General features: G+C 45.0%; 1 protein-coding gene across 1 annotated transcript in view; it reads right to left on the bottom strand.

Moving 5' to 3' along the window:
* CAPN14 (calpain 14) overlaps nucleotides 1–17,012 on the bottom strand; it is a 74,597-nt gene that overhangs the window by 19,995 nt on the left and 37,590 nt on the right. Inside the window, 7 exon segments of the mRNA XM_057497550.1 lie at nucleotides 5,987–6,042; nucleotides 6,381–6,494; nucleotides 7,090–7,168; nucleotides 7,844–7,912; nucleotides 9,105–9,157; nucleotides 11,719–11,776; nucleotides 14,229–14,285. Of these exon segments, the coding sequence (XP_057353533.1) occupies nucleotides 5,987–6,042; nucleotides 6,381–6,494; nucleotides 7,090–7,168; nucleotides 7,844–7,912; nucleotides 9,105–9,157; nucleotides 11,719–11,776; nucleotides 14,229–14,285 (486 nt within the window).

Genomic DNA, 17,012 nt, shown 5'->3' with positions numbered 1-17,012 from the left:
TCCCCTGAACTAAGGCAGGATTTGAAGGTTCTGATTCCAAAGTCATTGTCTGCAGCCTGCTGACGTCCTAGCTTTAGCGGAGAGGAAGGGCTTGAGTGGCTGATGAGCAGCCGTGCAGTCCTTGGGGGAAGCCTTGGCCCCCAGGCGAGGAGCTGGACACCATGACAGAACCTGCAGGGCTGTTTCCCAAACACACAGTTCCATTCCTCACTTCTGCATCGTTTCCCTATGTGCAGCACAGTCGACCTGGAACTTTGCTGTTCTCCCTGTATTTTCTTGCCAAGTGCCTCTTTCCTTTAAGATGGCTCAACATCAACTCCCAAGAAGCCTCCTCCCCCAGCCCCCTCAGGTTGGGCTGGACACCTCTCCCCTGGGTCTTCACAGTGCTCTCTGCATCCTCACCACAGTGCTAGGCCACCTGCCAGTCATCTGTTATCCCAGTAAGCCACTGTGACTCCATGTTCCCAGTGCTGAGCATGGTGCCTGACCCATTGTAGAAGGTTGACATGTGTCTTCCACTGGATGGGGAAGTGTTTTCACGCTGGATGAATGGGCAGGTGGATGAGATGAAAGCTCACTGCCCAACTGACTTCACCATGCAGGGCCTCTGGAGCACCGTGTGCTGGCCAGCCGAGCCGATCCAGACAGAGAGCCACAGCAAGGACTGAGGTCTAACGGAGAGAGTGTGTGTTCTAGACCGCACAACTCCCATGCCTTCCCACTGTTAGTGTCAGGTCAGCTCCAGGTCACATCTGAGTTGCAGAGCAGAGTTTCTGGAACAACTGCTGGACAGGATACAGTCTCCAGAAGTTGCTTAGTCTGTGGTCCAGAAAACTCCTACTTGACAGCTTGGGCTCTGATAAGTAAATTTCCTCTGCCTCTAGGGTTTGAGGCGAGCGAGGGGCAGGGCTTTAATAACGAAATGGGCACCTTCTCTGAGGTCCCGGAGCTGAGTCCCTGACGTTGGAGCAGTACTCCAGAGACCACACTTCAAAGAAATGGCTAGATTTGGTCAGAGAGATGTGCAGCAGGAGGAGGAAAGGAGAAATGGAGTGTGAACCCTTGGGTGTTTCAGAAGAGCTGTCACTATGAGTCACTGTGTTCTTTAAAAACAAAAATGTATATAAATAATACTAGTTGTAAACTGCTCAAGGATAAAAGAGGAGCTTTATTTATTGGGTGCCTGTAACATGCTAGCATTATTTAATATCCATAATGACCCAGTAATGTGGACATTCTGGGCTCCATGTTATAAATAAGTAAACTGAGGTCCAATGTTACACAGCTAGAATGTTCCTTCCCAACCTCGCCTCACTTTCATTCCTGTTGGATTTGTACCCCCTCTGTCCTCAGGGCACTGAAAAAGACATGGTAACTCAGGACAGGGGCCACAACCCTCAATGGCCATCTTCCCAGAGCTCCCCGAGAGCTGGACACACAGCTTGCTCCCCCACAAAGCCAGGCCCACTGGCCCACTTTTACCTTCCCATGACCCATGAAACTAATTTCATCCTTAAGATATATTTCAGTGGGGAAATATCAGATTGAAAATCCTGGAGGTTAAAATCATTTCTCTAAACCAGCATGCTATTTCCAGTTGCTGCTGCCTGCCCTGCCCCGGGCCCCAACTGGAATCTGGAAGGCTCTGTTTGTTGACTGAGTTTTTATACACAGCATGAGAGAAGGGAAAGAGAAAAGGGATAAAGGAAAGATAATATTTCAGTCCCCTCTTGTATTGTCCTTTTCTTTTACCAAAGTCCCTTTTTTTCCCCCTGAGATTTTGAAAGCTTAGCAAGGTGCTCACCTCGTTTGCTTGGCCTCCTTAGGCGGGACTTGTGGACAATCCAACCTTCTGGGCTCTCTGACCTCCCCTGTCTTGGCACCTGAAGGCTGATTCCTTGCTCCTCCTCCGCTCCATGTCCAGTAGTCCCACATTCCATTTGCCCTGGTCAAGATAAACTGTGACTTTCAACTCCCAGGAATCGCTGTCCACCTCTCAGATCTTCAGCTTGACTTCATCCTGACCTTCGTCCAGTACATCCTGTCCCAGATCTTGACTTGCCTCCCATGTCCTGGAGTGACAGAAGGTGGGAAGGGGATATTTGGGTGGAGAAATGGTTCTGACCTTGATCTCCAGTACTCAGTTTTGGGGAACATTGTAGAGAATTGGGTGGGGTGGTCTCATCAGGGTACAGGGCATCTCTGAGTTGCCATGGTGATACACAGACTCAGGGGAGGGAGGGTAACACATGAGTAACACAGGAGGCAGTTCAGAGCACCGAGAACCTAGAGGAGATACCTTATCTGACTTAATTAATTTCACTCTAGATTCCCTGGGCACCAAGCCAAACCACCACACAAGCGTGAACAGGGTAATGGTACCATATTCCCACCACCCGAGATACCGCCAAAATTGCCTTCATGGACCAAAGCAATAACTATTTAATAAAATCAAATATTTACAATGGCAGAATTTGAAGACAGAGATACTAATAAGTAAACAGCCAAATTTTTTTAAAAACTATAAATACATGATCATCATTTATAAATGGGTAATACCTCATGTATCTGGAACTTTGTTTCAAACCATTTTACATTTTATTTGCAATACACTTCATTTATATTAGCCAGAAGTTTTTTCTACATAAAATACTTCTGTATGTCCTTAAGCCATGCTTTGGGAGAGCTCCTCCTTCCCCTACATGCCTTATAAATTTTCTTTACTTCTACCCCTTTTATCCCACCACTCAGCTCCCTCCTTTAGTTTTGTATGGATTTGGAAAACAGTTTGTAAATTAAGAATAAACAGAATTTCAACGAATGGTTCTGAATTGTTAACCTATAAGCAAAATGCATGAGCTTTGGGAACTGGCCTTATTTTGCCTTTCTACCTGGGTTCTGGGCTGGCGGGGCGGGATACCACAAAAGTGAAATGACACAGTAGTTCAAAAAATCAGGTAATACCAACCTTCCTCCCATTAACTTCACAATATAGCATGGATTTGTTGTTCTTACTTGAAGTAGGTACACAGAGGGCTTCTGACCTGAGAACTCAGATGTTTTAAATCCATTAGTCCCTCTCTCACAATTCAATCATCTGGAGCTACTGTCAGCAGAAGACCACTCAGAGACCTCGATGCCAGCGCCAGCCCGCCCCATCTGGGCTCTGCCAATTTGCTTACCTTCTGTGTTCTTGAAAGCTCAACATATTCCCCACCCCACCCTCAAACATTTGAAATTCAGCCTATGCCTCCCGCAATGTATAGATGCTGGCACACCTTCAAGGATGTTTCATTCCCCCTTTAGATTTTGCAACCCAGACTATTACCCCAAATGTGGTGAAACTTTGCACATCTAAGGTTATTAAAACTGGACAGCCACGCAGGCAGTATTGTACAGAGGTTAAGATACCAACTCTGGAATCAGATTGCTTAGGTCACATCGGAGAACATCTCTGCTTGTGACAAAGTTCTGGCCACAAAGAAGGACAGCTGGTGTTTACAAACCCAAGGCGGTCATTGCTACCTGCCTTCCCTTTTTACTTCCTGGCCATCCAAAGGGGAGCCCTGCAGAAGAGAGATCTTCCCGGCTGAGGTGATGACAGGAGGTGCAGCCCTGAAGAGTGGGTTGTGGGCGGAGTCTCACCCAATGGCTACCTCTGGACCACATGAGGCGTCCTCAGGGACGGCAGGCAAGGTCCAGGAGCACACAGTTATCATTAGCCACTGAACACAATGGGGAGCAGATTATGGTCCGTTCAGAGCCGCTTGTGACATTCAGTTAAGGGTGCCTCATTTCCCAGTCACCAAGTTCCGGAGCCTGACACAGAACTGGGGGCCTTGTCCCCCTCACGCTGGAGGAGTCCCTCCTGGAGACAGGACATTAATGGATGGTTTAGCCAGAGGGACCACACCATCTGGTATTAAGTATAGATCTACCTGAAATATAAACCAACCTTGTCTTCTCATGGTGCCTGTAAATGATGATAGCCGAGATACAGGCTGATTCTGTATTCAATTCTCAGGGCAATTTTTTGCCATGAATTCAGTCTGGCATGCTCGTGGCAGCTGTGAGCAGGTGTGCAGACTGACTGAGTAGCAGAAATCCATTACAGCACATTCTACATCTTCACATTTATGGACCCATTTGTCTAGCACCTTTATGTGGGCGTGATGAACAGTCCCTCTAACTCACACAGGGAGAAACCACCCCCCAGGACAGTTCCATCAGAATGATGATACTGATGATGGTGATGATGAAGGTGCTAATGGTGAGGCTACCAATGGAGTCAGAAAACCCCAGAGTGAAATTCCAACAGGTTAGCTGACACTCCCTGTAGACCTCTTTGGATGGGCCCGAGGATCTCTTCCTCATGGAACCGGAGGTGGTTGGTGCTGGGTAACTCATTTCACATGTAGGGAAGCTGAGGCCCAGAGATTTAATGTGATTTTCCTGGGGTCTCACAGTGCAGTTCTCTTCCCACAAGAGTGTGTTGCATCGCGGGAGCCTGCTCAGGCTGTGGGCCATCCTGCTTCACAGCCCACTCATGCTGCCCTGCTCTCCTCTGAGCCTGCACTGTGCAAGGATTTCTTGATATCAGGAGGGAGTTTGGGGGTCTGAGATGAGGATGGGCTCAGAAGGTTCTAACCATTGCCCCTCCTGCTGAATCCCACCTTCACACTCAAATACAGGAGTGACTGAGGGGAGACACATGCTGAGGGTCCCTATAGCTTAGAAAGATATCCCATGCAATAGACATTTGAGGTCAAGGAAGAAACCCCAGCTTTTGCTATGCCCTTTCTAAGCAGCCCTAACAGAGGATGTGTTTTACAAAGAAAGAGCAGATGATTTCACTCCAGACTCCAATGTCTTTCAGAGAATACCACCTAGCACCATGTCTGGCACCTAACGGGTGCTCAGTGAATCCGTGCAGTCTGAACGATCAGAGAAGACAATCAGCATCAGATACAGATTTGCCTTCTCCTTGGCATAGCACCTCATTCTCTCAACACGCTCTTGTCAAGCACCCACTACAGGCAAAGTGCTGTATGAGATTTGGGAAGAGGGCACACAGACAAAGCTAGAATCCTGCCCACCTGGGGAAGGCTAGGCCAGCTCTTGAAATGAAGCTTACTTCTGGCCTCTGATTGGACCCTGACCCTTTCAGACTCAGCTTGAGCAAATTTCATCATTGTCTATACTCTAGCCAGGATTGCATGCATTGTTCCCTCTAGCCTAGCCTCAGCCTTCCCCACACCCCACTCTGCCTGCCTGGCTCCTTCTTCTCTTTGAGGTTTCAACTGCAGTCACCTCCTCCAGAAAGGCCTGTGTGGAGCACCCTATCTAGAGCAGCTCTCCTATTACTCTCTGTGCTGGAGTTCATTGCTGGCCCAGTCTTCACTGCTCTGCGTCCATGCCCTCTGCAAGTGACTTTGAAGTCCCTCTCATGACAGAAGAGGAGGCTCTTCTCCCACGGGCTTGGCCATGTGACTTGCCAGGATGTGGTGACAGAATGAGTTGTAAGGCACGGTGTGCTCAGGCTTGGAGGCCTTGGGTGTTTAAGCTTCCTCCCCTGTGCTTCTGCCATTGTCCTGAGAAGGGCAAACCTGGCCAGAGATTCCTCAGTGAAGGGACCCCAGCAAAGCGTCCAGCTCACCCACAGACCACAAGCCAGCCAGCCAAACCCACTGACTCCCAGCCGTGTGGCTGGGGAACTAAATAAAATGGTGCTGTTGTCACCACTGAAGTTGTGTCACAAGGCATCATTGCAGTCACAGGCACTGGGTACACTGAGTCAGTCTCCTGTTCCCTTTATACGTGGGTGCTCAGTAAATGTTTGATGAATGAATGCAATGAATGCAGTGCTACATCCCAAACTCAGTAGAATGAAAGGTCCCCAGAGCCCTTCTCCTTCACATGGGCCTGGACCTGTAGTGGCCATACCTACTTAAAATGATGTGAGGCAACCCCATGGGGAAAGGCTTACCTCTGGCTTCTGGAGGTAGATATCTTTGCCATCTTGGGTTAAGTTTTGGAAGACATGTGTGAAACACAGCATAAAGGAACACAGCTGATGTGTTTTGGAAACCTTGTGAACTAGTTGCCCCCATATATCCCCTGACCTTAGGAACCCTATTTCAGCTTATGTGAAGCCAAATGCAGCCACACTTATAAGTGAGCTGCCTCAAACATTTGCATCTGGGACAGGCAGGACATAAACTGGTTTGGGTAGATGCAGCCCTGCTCATAGGCACAGAGCCAGCATCCCCATCACTCCCTGGGCTGCTGTTTCTGCTCTGGCCGCTGTGAACGGGGACAGGCAGGCAGTCCACGAGGAGTGCAGAGGGAGCCCTGGCTCTTCCTTCTGCCCAGCAGCTCACCCTCCCTGCTCTCCACACTCAGCACCAAGTGCACAAAGCTGACCAAGTCCTTCCGGAGGTTGGGGCCGCCATAGTGGATAAGCATCAGCTGGCAGGTGTCATCACTGAGCAGGACTCCGGCATGGAACACAGGTTCCTGCTGTAGGGGCTGGGGCCTCATATCCAGCTCCCCTCCCACCTGGGGCCCCTTAAATTGTCCCTCCACTTCCAGGACATGGGGCTCTTCCTTTATGGGTTCATTATGAATGTTTAATCATTTAGTCCACTGATTTTATCTCCACTCCCCATTCCTGCCTCTTTAGGCAACCAGCATGAAAACTTTTTTATCAGGTGAGTTACTGGCCTTCCAGGCAGGAGGCGGTGTGCTTAGTGGTCCAGAGCATCTGCTTTTCAGCACAGCAGTCCTGGATTTAAACTCCAGGAAGGTCACCTGACTTCTCTGAGCTCTTACTTCTTCCTCCGTAAAGAGGGGATTATAACAGCGTGCTGAGGAAGATTAAATAAATACCTGGGTATTCCATCTCAGTTACGATAGCTACAATCATAGTCATAATAACAGTAAATGTTTCTGTTATTTGCAGATCCACATCTTCGGGCCTCTGAACTTGGGGAGTAACTTTGTACGTTACAATTACTTCAGAATTCACACCCGCCTCCCCTCCCTGACTGGTGAGTGTGCGTCTTCCAGCACCTGTGCTCCTGAGCTTACCTGCGTCCCCCATGGCAGCCCACAGCTGGGTGCTGTTCAGGTATCCTGACTGGCTACTGTCCTGCTTATGGAACACCTCCTGTGGAGAACCCACACCACAGGCTGAGGAAGCCAGGCATTCCCAAGCACCACCTGACAGCCCCTCCATGTCTGTGTCCGCTGTGCAGGGCGCTGCTGGCAGGTGTGAGGATCCAACCAGCAGGGCCTGCTGCCAGGACAGGAACTCGGCGGAGGGTCCACTCCAGGATCTGACTACCTCTCCCGTTTCTTATTAAGGCTTCTGAGAAAAGGAGCAGTCTTTTTGTTATGGAGCCTAGACAGTCTGGGTATGGGAAAATGTGCTTAATTTAAGCACATGATGCAAACTTTGAAAGGCTTCCAACTTTATGACTCAGGAGACATGGGGGAGAATTGTGAGCAATGATCGGAAGAGTAGAAAGGAGCCAATATATGAACTGTAAATGCCACACTAAGAGGTTTGGACTTTTATCTGAAGACCATGGGGAGTCTCAAAAAGCTTTTAGTAAGAAAGCCACGTGAGCAGATGTGTGCTTTGGAAATTCAGGAGGCTGTGGCAACGGGCTCTCTGGGCTTGGGAGAGAGAAAAGGAGGACTCACTGAGGGGAGATTGGAGAAGGCGGGGTGAATGGCTGGATGTAAAGGGCTGAAAGGGAGAGAAGCAGCTTGTGTAGCTTTGCAGAACGGCCATTTCTGCACCATCCTGCAAGGAGGCGTGGCTAAGACTTGTTCTTACCTGATTGAGCATCAACTGCTTCTATGGGTCCTTGAAATCCAGGATGCTCAGGGTACGCGATGAATGAGGCTGATAGGAGGATTAAGGTCAAAGGTCAAAGCCACCATGGGAGTTTCATCCACACCTCTGACAGCAGTGACTGGCTCTCCATGTGGTGGTGTGCAATTTGTAGACAGCCCTATTCTGTGTCTGATGTCCCTAGGTGGCCTCCCCTGACTGGCCAGTCGGGCGCAGGGCTCCCTCGCCCTTGCTAGGAAAGGGGAATGAGCCAGAACACAGTGGCCCCGGAGCAAGTGCTGCCGGCGGTGATGGCGATGACAACAGCCACCATCAGGTGAAGCAGGATACTCTGACATGGTCAATTTCAGATGACTTAAATCAAAAGCAGCAACTCTTTTTTTTTTTCATTATTGTAAAGACAAGCTTCTGGAGAGAGTCAGACACAGGGTGGCTAAGGATGCCTCTTATATTTAGTCATTTCATGAGAAGTTAAAAGCTTAATGGTTGGCCTTGTAGCTCATGTCCAAACACCACTGCATCAGAGAGATTGGGTCAAAATGCCAGCACTCATCACGTTCTACTTGAGCCCTTACAGTCGGTCTAGCACTGAGTTACACACTTGACCTATGGTTCTCCATTCTCACCTTGTAGGTCAGGTAGGTGTTACCCTTCCTCTTATGGATGGTGAAACAAGGGCTCAAAGAGTATGATCGTGCGCAAGCTCATACAACTGGTGACAAGGCTGGGACCTCTTCAATACCTATATACCTGACCACTATCCCAGGCCACCTAGACCCTCTGCAAAGTTTCTGCAAAGACCATTTTTGTATTTGCAGCCCCCTCATACTATCCATTCTATGTGCCCCCTGTTGTATGGATAATCAAACTTTGTTTAAATGGTCCACTTAGAAAGGCAGAGGTTTTGCTAGAAAAATTGCAGGGTCGAGAACCAGGCAAGGTGAGTTGTGGCATGTCATTAACTAACTTCCTGAGGTCTACTTTCCTGATCCGTACACTCGGGCCACCACTGCCCCATCACTGAATGTAAAGCTGAGGGCCCTGAGACCCTTGTAAAAGCTTCTTGTAACCTGGAGAATTTTACTAATCACTACCCGGCAGCTGCCTATCCCCACTATCAGGAAGTAGGATTATTGTTATTAATATCTAATATTGATCACTGATGGCAGTTTCTGTCCTACTCTCTTTAGCTGGGTTCTCCCATTTGTGTTCTCACACCCACCCTACAGAGCAGATCTGATACCGTCTCCGTGCTGCCCATGAGCCTTGGAGGCACAAGGTGGCTGAGTGGCTTGTCTGGGGCCACACACCCAGTGTGTGCTGGGGCTGGGACCAAAACCCATGCAGCCTGGCTCAGAGCCAAGCTCTCCTCTGGCAGCCGGCATCCTCCCACAGACCTGAAAAGATACATTCAGCAGGGCCCGGATCCTCCAGCAGGTATCCAGGCTGAAGAGAGGCTGTGCGCCCCCCAGAACTGCAGAGAAACAGAAGTGTGTGTGTGTGTGTGTGGTGGGGGGAGAAGAGAACGAAGGACAGTAGAGACAGAGAAGTCTTGGTCATGATTCCTACACCCAAGAGGCACAGTAAAGCCTGTAGAGAATACCTGATTACAGCCTGGCTTTGCTTATACGGAGGATCAGATGAACATGGCTGGGTGCCTAGGACACAGGCATCTCTCAGAGTACTGGACCACCAAACCTGAATGGAGATCTGAGATCAGCTCATTCAAGCTCTGCCCAAATTGGCAGATATTTGACAGATGATCTTGCATAATGGGTGCTCACATTTTCATATGGGTGGATGGTTCTGGTCAGCAGAAACCTACGTTAACTCCCGAGGAGCCTCCTGTAAAGTTCAGTCACTAGTCCAAGTTCTGACTCCAGGGAAGCACAAAGAGGCATATGTCTCCATTGTGACACCTCCTCTGATCCCAAACACAGTCTCTAAACCCTCAGCACCTCCTTCTCGACCTATTCTTGGCCAGCATCCCTCTAAAATGTGGAAACTGAGACTGGAATGCACTCTGTCAGATACAATTTGATTAAGCAGAGTACAATGGGTCAATCACTTCCAAAAATTTCAGGCTGCATTTCCCAAATTATGTTCCAAGGGAGATTTTCTGCAGCAAATGGGTTTTGAGTTCAAATAAATTTGAAATGCTTTGTATCTAGAGACTCTTTTCTCCATTCTCCATGCACTTTAGCATAGGACAGACACTAAGGAGAAGAATTTTTCTTAACACTGAGTTTCCCAAGCACAATTGACCATAGAATGTGATCTTTTTATTTCATGGAACACTTACTAAAACCTCTTAGTCTCTACTGTTGCTTGGAATACAATTTCAAAAACACAAAACTAAATGTTTCTATTAAACACAGCCTGGACTTGGATTAGCTTATTGAGCAGCAACTTGAAACTATGAGCTCATGTTAAGCTCTACGTTAACTAAATTAAACAGATATCTTTCACATAAACTGCCACAAAAACGGGTCTCTTCTTTTGGGAACTTGTGTAACCAATTTTTTTTAAATAATGAAAAGGCAGCTAGCTTATCTGACCTGTTTCATCTTTTTGGTCTGGGCATAGCTTGCTGTGAACATTCTGAATTCCAATTCTGCTGTCAGTTATATTAATGATTCCTCCCAGCTTTGTGCCATCTGCAGATCTGATAAGCTTACATTCCATGTGTTCTTCTTAATCATTGATAAAAGCCAAGGAAGTGAAGGGGACCAAAAGACTCTCATCTGTAATAGAATTATCCTTCTGGCTTTATATTTATATGATTAGGGAATGGTGGTAAGACTTACAAATACATCGCATATTGCTACTTTTCAATGCACATATCACCATTTATCATGGGATACTTTCCCAAATGCTTGGCCAAAATCAATAGTAGTTCTATCAATCCAGAAACTCCCTCATAGGACCCAGTGAAAACAATCTAGCCATACATTCTTTTGCATACTCATGATCAAGGCATTTAGAACATTCCAAATGTGCATAAGCCATCTCTTCTAGATAGTTTCCCTAGAGTTTTTTCAGGGGGTGGGGTTTTCTTACATTCTATAATTAGTCTAAAGTCTCTCCTTCTGGATTTTATATGATACGCAAATGTGGCTTCAAGAAACCATCCAAAAATTACTTCAAGCCCTGAGTTACACAATACATTGGACTGTAATTTATTTGGATTTGAAGTCTTGGCTTCATATAAAGGAGAATTAATCACATATCTTAGGCAGCAAATACCCTTTAATTGTTTGGTTTAATTTTTTCATTTTGAAGTTTATTCTCCTCTCTGGAGAAATATTCTTCTCACTTGAAATATACATATAAATTTTTTTGGACTTTAAGTTTTTCTAATAATTTACCCCATGCTTCCTATGAAGGCATCCATGCTACTCATTTGCAGTCTCCCTGGGTGATGTGCTCCCTCCTTCCAGATTTTTATAGGCTGATCAGTTTAATATGAAATCATCAGAAAGCTCCCCCATAGGATAGTCAATCCTTAATATTTATTTGCCAGGTTGAGGAAATGGATGCAGTTCTTCCATATGGAATTTATATGCCAAGAAAGAAGTGCTCACCTGTTCTTCTTACACTAGTAAAATAGCAGAAATCTTCATTTCCATTAACATATATCTCTACACACCCAAATTAAGCAAAAAAAAAGAGCTATTTTCTAACCTGTGTAACTTCCTCAACTGCTTTGTCAGACCACATGGCCCACCCTGGTGCAGGACACAGCTCCTTGGGGGAACAGCCCCAGTAACTCACACATCCCACCAGGAGAAAGAGAACAGACCCAAATTTAGAAAAGCTGAGTCCCTTGAGCCCGACAGGATGACGGAAATACTCACTTGGCCAGGTCACGTGGTTCAGGATCTTCTGCAGTCGGACTGCATTTATTTCTGGATACTGAAGTAGAAGCAGAGTGGAAGGAGAAAATCATCATTACCGAAGAACCCGTTCGAGGAAGAAGGGCCACGGCTACAGCAGGCTGGGAACATCGTCTCCAGCATCTGCTAGGCATGGCACTGTGCCATTTCTGAGCAGAAGAAGTGACACTGTTATGTTGCACACAGGAATGCGACTAAACATGTAATTAAATCTGGGATTTCACAAGAACTTTTATAGTGGCTTATAACTGGGTGCCAACTTCAGAGCACCTTTGCAGGGCAGGGATCTTATAAACTATACTAATAAATGAGAGTATATTTGCAAATGAGAACCAATAAAGGGCTAGTACCCAAAATATATAAAGAACTCATACAACTCAACACCAAAAAAAAACACCCACAAATAGCCCAATAAAAAAATGGGCAGAGAACCTGGATGGACATTCTCCCAAAGAAGACATAGGGATGGCCAACAGACAAATGAAAAGATGCTCAACATCACCAATCATCAGGGAAATGCAAATCAAAACCAGCATGAGATATTATCTCACACCAGTCAGAATGGCAAGTATCAAAAAAAAAAAAAACAAGAAATAACAAGAGTTGCTGAGGATGTGGAACACTCATGTACTGTTGGTGGGAATGTAAACTGGTGCAGACACTGTGGAAAGCAGCATGGAGGTTCCTCAAAAAGTTTAAAAATAGAAATACCATATGATCTGTAATTCTACTTCTGTATATTTACCCAAAGAAAACAAAAACATTAATTCAGAAAGATATACATCCCTATTTTATTGCAGTATTATTTATAATAGCCAAGGTATGGAAGCAACCTGTGTCCATAGATGAATTGATGAAGAAGATGTGGTACATATATACAATGGAATATTACTCAGCCATAAAAAAGAAAGAAATCTTGCCATTTGCAACAACATGGATGAACCTACAGGGAATTACACTAAGTGAAATAACTCAGACAGAGAAACACAAATACCATATGATTCCACTTATATGTGCAATCTAAAAAATAAACAAACAGAAGTAGACTCATAGATACAGAGAACAAACTGATCATAGGAGAAGAGGGTAGGGGATAGATGAAATAGATGAAGGGGATAAATAGGTATAAACTTTCAATTATAAAATAAATAAGTCACAGGAATGGAAAGTACATCATAGGGAAAATAGTCAATAATATTGCAATAGTTCTGTGTGGTGACATATGGTGACTACACTTAATGTGGTCAGAGTTTCATTATGTATATATGTAGTCTTGAATCATTATGTTGTACACCTGACACTAAAATAATACTCTATACCAAGTATACTTCAATAACAAAAAATTTTAATTAAAAGTAGATGAAAGAGCAGATAGTCTAACTGATTCTCAAACTGGGTTCTATAACAATGCTTCAGAAGTTCAGCAAACAATTTGGTTTCATCTTAATGAGACATCCTCAGCCAAGACTCCAGATTTCAATTTTAGAGTTCATCAGAAGCAACTCTTTACATAAACATTTAACTGTAAGAATATATTAATGAAATGCAAGTATCATAAATTAGAACTTATGAAAGATACATATGCATAATGTACAAGTTTTATCTATTTTATATATATTGGGATTCTCTATGCGATTTCATTTGATAAAATAACTGCAGCAGAAAATGTTTGAAAGCCCTATTGTGGAGGAAAAATTTTACAAACAATACATGTAAGATTCTGACGTACCCTCTCTGGCTACATTGAGTGAAATACCAGGGGGTGAATATGAAAGAAGGCAGCAGGGTAGGCAACTTGTGAATTAAATCCAAGGGTTACTAACACAAGGAGCTCATGCTCTTGCAGTTTTAAGGATCACTCAGATGTCAAACTCCAGATTTCCAGTGTCTTTCTTGTCCTATTCCTGAATGTATTTTATTGCAGTTTAGGAACAAAGTGGCCCCCAGCCCCTGCACTCACACTACTAGCCTCCTGATCCGAGTCAGCCCAAGGAAAGAGCTCAAGGAGACAGGTGTGTAGCCCCGGGCCCTCTTCCTCAGCAGTGCCCTCCACCAGTTGCCTCCCCTCCCCAGATGACCACCCAAGGGGTCTTTCTTCCTGGCCTTCTCTCAGATGGCCTGTCTCCAGGCCCCCAGGGCTTCCCATTGCCATACTCCCCATGCTGATTCTTGGGTCTGCTTTATCCCATTTTCTCGGGGATTAAAGATTAAAGTTGTTTCTCCTATGACTAATCAGTGTAGCCTCCAAGAACAGATACACATCTGACAGGAATCCTCTGGGGACCACAGCTCCACTCATTCGTCTAGAAGCTTGAGGACTTGAAAAGAAAGTGGCAATTTGGGGAATAGGCAGCCTTAAATCAGTCTGCACACAGGGTCAGGCAGATGCAAACACACCTTTGTGGAAGGACATGCCTCACTTCGGCCCCTGCTCTGCCCACTGCTCACACTACCACACCTGGTCCATCTGCCTTTTCCAAGAGTTTGGTGAAGAATTCATCCTACCCTTCATTTTGGTCTGCTGTTTCCTAGAGGAACAAACATAGACTCAGTTGTTCACCTGGAGAAATGGATGCTCGTGCACACACTAATGTCTTGGGGCTCCCAGGCCACTAACATCCATGAGTTTGCTTGAACACGAGGTAGAAAGGAGCAGAAAAAGAAAGGGTGTAACTCATACACCTGGTGTTTTGGGCCCTCAATGACAAGGATGTGACCAGAGGGCAGTTTTGTCACTGTAAAAATAGCAGCACCTGGGGCCACTTAGGGCACAATAGATAATGTAACATGCATGTCATAGAGTCAAGCCCACAAGCTCTGCAGACCTCCCCACTGAGCCCTGAACGTGAGGGGAGAGATCCACCCCCCTGGCTTTGTAAACAGTCCCAGCCACGCGGCATCCCACCTGACACCTACCTTAGAGAAGACAACACTGGACGGCTGTCAGTTTCACTCAGGGAAAACAAGAGACAGACTTGCTTCTTGGAAATCATCTTGGGAAAGTTAAGCTCATATTCTCCCTCCCCTGGGAACTCACCCTCCAAGTTCCTTAGCTGCTGTGCCACGTGGACCTGCCCAACTCTCATGCCCCACCCTCTTCCTCCCCCGGGGTCTGGCTGTGTGGCACAGCACACTGCTTGTAATGGTTTCTCATCTCCATGGCTTTGCTCATGCCAAGCCCTGTGCCCTGCATGCCCCTTCTTCCCCCTGCCCACCTCTAACTACTCTTACTTAAATATGTTAAGACTCAAGAGTCTGACATGACCGTGTGGCCTGAGATCAAGTCAAACTACCTATGGCCAAAACATGATGGAAAAAAATGAGAACTGGATTCTAAGCACTGAAGGGCTGCCATGTCAAAACAATCATAAGCAAAATAATAAGTTTGGCTGGGGTGTGTGTATATTGACTCACCTGCACACAGTAGGGGTGCCTGAGCCTGCTAGTTGATAATAGCCCCCCTTTATCTGAACAACCCATATGCCTTAGAAGTCACCTATTACCTAAAAAAAATTTTTTAATGGCTTATAATTTTGTTCTGTTTACAATTTTATTGTAGGCTGACTCAAATTCTATTTAGAAATAGGCACAATATGAATAACTTTTTCTTTTTAGATTAACAGGTAACTTTGGGAGTACTCAATGTCCCCACATGAGAGAAAAAAACCCGAAACTGATCCAAGACACCCAAAGCCAAGTGGTTCCTTTATAAAAATCCTTTTACTTGATTTGATTCAGTCCAGTCTGAGGAAAACTTTTTCACTCCATTTTTCTTTGAGAAACAAAATAATAGCTGCCACCTTTCAGAGACTGGGCTACCTCAGACCTTCTTTTTTTTTTTTTTCTCTTATCAATTTTTTTTTTTTCTCTTATCAATTTTTTTTTTTTAATTGAAGGGTAGTTGACAACAGTATTGCATTACATTAGTTTCAGGTGTACAACACAGTGATTCAACATTTATATACATGATAATTCTAGGTACCAGGTATCACCATACCAAGTTGTTACAATATTTTGACTATATTCCTTATGCTATACATTACATCCCGGTTACTTATTTATTTTACAATTGGAAGTGTGTTTAAATATATATATATATATATATATATTTTGTGAGGGCATCTCTCATATTTATTGATCAAATAGTTGTTAACCACAATAAATTTCTGTATAGGGGGGTCAATACTCAATGCACAATCATTAATCCACCCCAAGCCTAATTTTCGTCAGTCTCCAATCTTCTGATGCATAACGAACAAATTCTTACATGGAGTACAAATTCTTACATAGTGAATAAGTTACATGGTGAACAGTGCAAGGGCAGTCATCACAGAAGCTTTCGGTTTTGTTCATGCATTATGAACTATACACAGTCAGTTCAAGTATGACTATTCATTTGATTTTTAAACTTGATTTATATGTGGATACCACATTTCTCTCTTTATTATTATTATTTTTAATAAAATGCTGAAGTGGTAGGTAGATACGAGATAAAGGTAGAAAACAGAGTTTAGTGTTGTAAGAGAGCAAATGTAGATGATCAGGTGTGTGCCTGTAGACTATGTGTTAATCCAAGCTAGACAAGGGCAATAAACATCCATGTATGCAGAAGATTTCTCTCAGAACATGAGGGGGGAGGTTCTAAGCCTCACCTCTGCTGCTCCCCATTTTCTCACCAGATGGCCCCCTGCGACTGTGCCTGTCTTAGGTTGTTCCTCCCTTGAGGAATCTTACCCGTCTCTGGCTAACCAGTCATCTTCCGGGGCCATACAGGGAAATGTAAAGTTGGTAAGTGAGAGAGAAGCCTTATTGTTTGAAAAGGTTAGCTTTTTACTTCTTTGCATATTTATGCCCTGTGGCTTCTATGCCCAGCATTTGTCTTGAGGTGTCTTTACCACTTGGAAGAATTATGATACTCGGTAAATTCGACATGTGGCACGAGTTCTATTTAAAGGTTGTGATTAGGTAGGAAGAAGAAAAGCTATAGAAGTAGCAGGCAGAAGAAAACCTGGGAAGATTGATTATTTCTTTGACATATCTTCTTGTAGAGTAACTTCAGCATGGATAGGTTTTAAACTACTAATTAAATTGTGCACACACATTAACATAATAGGAATATAGTTACCTAACCAAAGCATACCTGTAATTACCAGCCATCTCCAGTGAAACCAAGAAAACCAGTTAGGCACCTTAGGCATTTGTGAAAACTTATCTATGATATGGTGGATATTATCCGACTGAACTTAAACAGTCTG

The sequence above is a fragment of the Manis pentadactyla genome, chromosome 2, assembly GCF_030020395.1.
Source record: "Manis pentadactyla isolate mManPen7 chromosome 2, mManPen7.hap1, whole genome shotgun sequence".
NCBI lineage: Eukaryota > Metazoa > Chordata > Mammalia > Pholidota > Manidae > Manis > Manis pentadactyla.
This window is presented reverse-complemented; position numbering and strand designations above follow the sequence as displayed.